The following is a 6,000-nucleotide window of genomic DNA, read 5'->3' as shown; positions in this document are numbered from 1 at the left end:
GGAGCCATTGCCGGCAGTGAGCACTGGATGGGGAGCTACTTGGGGGGCAGCTGCCGCACAGCTACTCAGAGGGCCACGGCTGCTTGGGGAGCTGCTGCGGTGTCAGGCACTGGGCAGGGAGCTGCTGCCACGGTTGGCTGCTGTGTAGCTGCTCGGGGAGCCACTGCCAGCAGTGGGTGGGGAACCACTCTGGGGGTGGCTACCATGCTGCTCTGAGAGCTGCAGCTGCTCTGGGAGCTGGTTCAGGCAGTGAGCACTGGGTGGGAGAGCAGAGAAGGCAGAGGCCACCAGAGTAAGAAAAGGATGGCTGGGGCAGGACAGAATGCCAGTTAATTGAGAGTTCTGGTTGTTTGAATACCAGATAAAAGAAAGTTTACTGTACTCAGAAAAAATTATATGCTGCAGACAAGTACAAAAGGCAAGACTAAATATCCCTGCATATCTTTACTGTAACTCAATAAAAAATTAAGATTTGATGCATTTTTAATTTGTGTTTTCTGGATTATACAAATCTTGTGGCACGAGAACATAAGTTTACCATCTCATCTGATTTTTCTTGAGCATTTTTTGCTTTTGCTATTATATACTGTTTAAGTAACTTTCCCTTGTTCAAGACTTTCTAATGACAGACAGACGGGAAAGATTAATTCTAATTTCTTTTCACGAGATGCTTTAAAAGGCAGGTTTTCAGAAAACATTAGGGTTGTGTTATTTATACATGCTATATTTTAGAATCAAGGGAGGACCTGCCATAGTGTGGAATATACATATGCTATCATTCTCGTAAGAGTCCAGTACTGATCTCACCTACGGGGCACCAAACCTGAAACAACCTATGGGCTACGTCTACACGAGCCCCAAACTTCGAAATGGCCACGCAAATGGCCATTTCGAAGTTTACTAATGAAGCGCTGAAATGCATATTCAGCGCTTCATTAGCATGCGGGCGGCCGCAGCACTTTGAAATTGACGCAGCTCGCCGCCGCACATCTTGTCCCAACGGGACTCCTTTTCGAAAGGACCCCGCCTACTTCGAAGTCAGCTGATGGGAATAAGGGGACTTCAAAGTAGGCGGGGTCCTTTAGAAAAGGAGCCCCGTCCGGATGAGACGTGCGGCAGCGAGCCACGTCAATTTCGAAGAGCCGCGGCCGCCCGCATGCTAATGAAGCGCTGAATATGCATTTCAGCGCTTCATTAGTAAACTTCAAAATGGCCATTTGCGTGGCCATTTCGAAGTTTGGGGCTTGTGTAGACATGGCCATGGTGTTTCAAACAATAGCTACACAGATGACAAAGTAAAATAAAATTGGTAACCTTCCCACCTGGATTGCTCAAGCACAAAGGACAGGAGGATGACACCCTCACTGTGAGAGCACAAGTATTTTACTACGATAGGACATCCTCCTGGCATCTGAGTGTTTCTGGCCATTTTTTTCTTGTGTTTGTAACAACTGTTTCCATAGTAGCCTCTTCCTTCAGACCACGGTGCTACATCCATGACTTTCTTAAACATACCTCATGCTATTCCATAGACTTGTTGGCAGGTGTTATTAAAAGTGCCAGAATCAGCCTCAAAAGGTCAAGAGTCTCACTCCCTCTAACCCTAGGGACAAAGGCCAGAGGTCACACCAAAATCCTGTATGGCAGGATAATGAATTGCCTTTGCCACCAAATACAGCACAATATGAAATTATTTTAGTGAAAAAAGAAATAAAATACATTAAGACATCTCCAGTGCAGCTAAGACACTTGGTATTTTCAGTTTTGTACCTATTTCATTTTATGCATACTAGATAAATTGTTATGTTAGAACTAAATGTGAGGGACATAATTGCTGGAAAGGAAATTACTACTCCTTCTCATGAGTAAGCCCTCCATTTTATTCTATGAGGCTGGTAGCAAACCTGAACCACAGACAGATTAGGAATTGCGCAAGCCTCAAATCCAATCTTGGTAAACATAGAAATCAAGTTTTAAAAACAGGTAGACTGACAATGCACTTAAGGGGAGGAAACATCTTTTAAGTTTGCAAACTTTCTGATTTACCAACTAAGGATTTAAGTGAAAGCTAGTAAATGAACTGCAATGTAACAGCCCAGGGATACATTATTCACATGGGCAAAGAATCAAGCAATTTAAATAATTTTAAATTAGATAAATTTAAGGTGACTGTACCGCTTGTGCACAGGTCCAGGACAAAGCCAGTACATCTATCCCACTTAAACCCTCTGCCCTTCTTAGGAGATTAATTCTTAGCTAATTACAAGAAAATCCTATGTCTAACATACATCTAAGACAGTGCTGGCCTGAGTTGGACTAGTACTTAAGGTTAAAGACTAGGATGTAGCATTTCCGTCTTCCACCTGTCATAATCCTTTCCATCTCCATATCCACATCATTCAATCTGTTTTCTTCTCAAGATACTGAAACAAAACATTACAAAAATCAACATGAAAGTTTACTGTTCCAGGTACATTTAACCCATTACGTTCATCGTGGCAAAACGAACATGTTGTTGTCCTACTGAAAGAATAAACCACACACATTTTTGAAAGGTGATTTTTGTTAACAGATTTAAACTGTTAGAACGGCGAGATAAATTGTTGGATACCATCCCAAGTCATCTTGCGTCAAATGAGATGATAGGTTAGAATAAATTTAACAAAACAGAAAACCTGCTAAGAGATAGGTGTATATAATTCTTTTTGTACTTTAATTATAAAATATTCAGCAAAAAATCATAGCGCATTTACTTTTTTTGTATCTATTCAGACAGTAGCAGAAATGTTGGAGGGAATCCAATGGACAAACAGGTATATTTACACAGTTTATTAAAAACCATACATACATATATTAGGAAAGGATGTACTGTAACTAACCATTGCAGCTTGCATGTCAAAGAACTGAGATTTCCTCAGACTTAGCAATCATAGTGCAGAATGCATTAAAAACAATTTACTGACCATAGTTTAAACCGAGTGGAAATTCTGTTGTGAACCAAGTACCATATTACAAAGTTACTTATTATTTCTTTCTTTTAGAATGCATTAGCAAGAAAACTAGAAAAAAATTATAAGCTCTGTCACATAAAACCAATCCCCTTGCATACAACATCTCCTTCCATACCTGGGAGTTCATTCATTACTACAATCTGCAGGCATCAGTATAGTTCTCACGCACATCCTTTGAAGTCAGTGGTTCTGCTGAGACAGTCAGCTGCACATAATTAGCTATTCATTTTACACCAAACATAATTCATACTATAGGAAGAAGCACCTGTTATTTTCAGGAATATAAAAATATTTACCACAGTTTTTCTTGCTCATTACAAAAGAAAGCTTACAGCACATTATTTACAAATTCTGTCCAAATATGTAAAGGGGAGTCATTATACACTTCTGTCATTTTTGTTTGCTGGCACAGTGTCAAACCGTTGTTACAGCTGCTTATCAGACAGCTTTTGCAGCTGCCTAAAAGGTGTATTCAGCTTATCTTAGTATCCTCCCACACCAGAATCTGAAAGATTTTAAGTATCTCAAGCACAGTGTCATAAATAGTCTTTGGGTTTGTACTTCAGTAGAAAGGAGTTAATTCTTCTTGTGAAGGAACTTCATTTTATTTCCTACAGAAAACACAAAATGTGATCCATCAGTCATTAACATACACTGAAAAACTAAGAGAAATGAATCTATTCTAAAGAGGCTTCAAATGTGTACTGTAACCACTATACAGTGAACCAACAATATCAACATTTAAGTATCCAACTATGAAAATTCTGGACAATAAATCTGATAAAAGGCAAGGTCCCTCTCCAGTTATTTTTTTTTTTTTGGGGGACAGAGGAGCTGGGGAACATGATAGCTAGGTAATAATTTTTTTTTCTAAATTAGAATGAGACATTCTTAGCAAAGACAATAATAAAACCTACTTTTATTAGCTATAAGTAGACTTTGTAATTTTCTTTGAATAGTTTCTAGCAATGATATAATTAAATTAGTAATTGAGTATCACATTTCAAGCTATGCAGAGCAGTGATTTTTAGGACCATTACAAATATTTCAGGATTTTTTTTAAAAGATTTCCTTACCAAGACCTCGCAGAAATTTGTTTACTCCACTTTGTTCAGTGTCTGGAAGCTCTTCCAAATACTGTTCAACTCTCTGCTCAAAGAGACCTGTGGGAAATGAATAAAATATAGCATTGTTTGGTCTTCTTTCCCAATGAAAGGGGGGGGGTGGAGGGAGAGGCTATCGAAAAGGGGCTGAAAATCTAGTGATTTTATTTTTGTTGCCAACAAGGAAAGCACAGACTTTTCAACATTCCCCTCAGAAGCGTATTAGCATTTGCAGAGCCAGATTAATTTCCTCCTCTTCCTTCATCTTTTCTACAAGCCATTTTTTTTGGTCAGTAGTATATTCTTAGAAAACTTGACAGGACTACAATTAGCTCTTAAATTCAACATGCCATCAGTAATTTTATCAGCCACCTTAGGTGTGACATCAAAGTTTCAAAGACAGCATGCACTGATTCCTAACTCCTCCAGCATCCATCTTGCTAAGAAACAGAATGCCCAGGCCTTCCTTCACGCTCAAGACTTCTGCTGTCCACAAGGCATTATAACATGCTAATACTAAGGGAGACTTACACTACAAGGAAAAGTCCATCTAATCTGCGTAATTTGTTACATTATTAGAGTAACAGAAGAGCAAGCAACTGGCATTCAATTCAGTGGGTCTTTACAAGACCCACTAATCAACCTCCGGTGGATTGATCGCCGCAGTGTGAATGCCACTGGTAGAGGATACAAACCCTGAATCTAAGTCCTGGCCCAAGCATCAATATTTAGCATAACTGCACTTAGTAAGATGGCTAATCTACACTCATTTCATTCCTGTGTAAAAACAGATATTTCAGCACATAACTCTAATAAAATAGATCTGTATGTTTTTCATTAAGCCCTGAAACTTCAGTGGGCTGCTGGTGTACAGACCATGTACTACGCAGAACTCACTAAATCCACTGGGGCTCATATGGTGTTAACTCTAAGATCAGGCCCTTAAACCATCAGCTGTAGCACAAAGACTTTATCTCCCCCCCCCCACCCCCCCGCTCTCTACTGTTTGATGCTACACGAATAATCAATAATAACAGCAGCAGCAAGTACATGGCTCTAATTCAGCTGCTATTCAGCACAGGATACTTACTTAGTTATAAGGTTATTTTACATTTTACTGCCTTCAATTACACTTAGGCTAATAAACAAGTACAGCAAAACTACGGTTGTCACCTGTCCAGGGTACATCCCAGACAGTCCAATTTTTGGCTTCTGTGTCTAGATGCCACATAGGGTTGTCAAGTTTTCAAGTGGAAAATCTGGTTCAAAAGGGATCTGGCAGTGTCTGTTCTGATGCACTAACTGGGCACCAAAAGTGTGGTTATCACAGGGTAAGAGCAGTCACTGGGTCATTAACTTGCATCTGCCCCTGCTCAGCCAAAGCCACCTCCTATCTGAAGGCAGACTGCATCAGCTCCTATTCAACACCAGGATCAGAGGTGGAGTGGGAATGGAGGTGAGCATAACAAGCAATGGCAGAAGGAGGAGAAGCGTGAGTAATGGGGGTAAGACTGGGGAAGGGAGGAAGAGAGCAGGGGTGGAGCCTCAGGGGTCCAGTTACCAGCAGTTAGAAAGGTGGCAATATAAGCAAAACACTCCAGAAAATAATCTTGGAAAACAATGACTAAAACAAGAAGTAGAAACTTCAGCATGCCCAAGAAAGTTGGTCCCACCTCACACCACAACTTTTTGTCCTTTGTGTTTGGCTTGAAACAATAATTCAATTTACTGGTATATACACCATTTAACATTTTATTTTCTTCAAAGGAAGCCTATTTAAAAATGCTTTCTAAAACACAAAGAGTTCATAGACTGCTTCCAAAACTACTGTTTCATGCCAAGATTTAATCCTTAAAACCCAGAATACCTACTTTGTAATTTAACAA

At 39.9% G+C, this 6,000-nt stretch overlaps 1 protein-coding gene across 9 annotated transcripts in view; it reads right to left on the bottom strand.

The window, feature by feature from the left end:
• Positions 1-2,542: 2,542 nt before the first annotated feature.
• The window catches only part of DENND2B (DENN domain containing 2B), a 295,741-nt gene continuing 292,283 nt past the window's right edge, over positions 2,543-6,000 (bottom strand). For 5 of the 9 annotated variants that reach the window (XM_074997691.1, XM_074997693.1, XM_074997692.1 and 2 more), the window contains 2 exons: positions 4,088-4,174; positions 2,552-3,622 (listed from right to left, as the gene is read on the bottom strand). In XM_074997691.1, the coding sequence (XP_074853792.1) occupies positions 3,588-3,622; positions 4,088-4,174 (122 nt within the window). In that variant the 3' untranslated portion in view covers positions 2,552-3,587. Of the gene's footprint in view, positions 3,623-4,087; positions 4,175-6,000 lie in introns of all 9 variants that reach the window. The other 4 variants (XM_074997686.1, XM_074997687.1, XM_074997688.1 and 1 more) reach the window with 2 other exon arrangements.

The sequence above is a fragment of the Carettochelys insculpta genome, chromosome 6 (genome assembly GCF_033958435.1).
Source record: "Carettochelys insculpta isolate YL-2023 chromosome 6, ASM3395843v1, whole genome shotgun sequence".
In the NCBI taxonomy this organism is placed as follows: domain Eukaryota; kingdom Metazoa; phylum Chordata; order Testudines; family Carettochelyidae; genus Carettochelys; species Carettochelys insculpta.
This window is presented reverse-complemented; position numbering and strand designations above follow the sequence as displayed.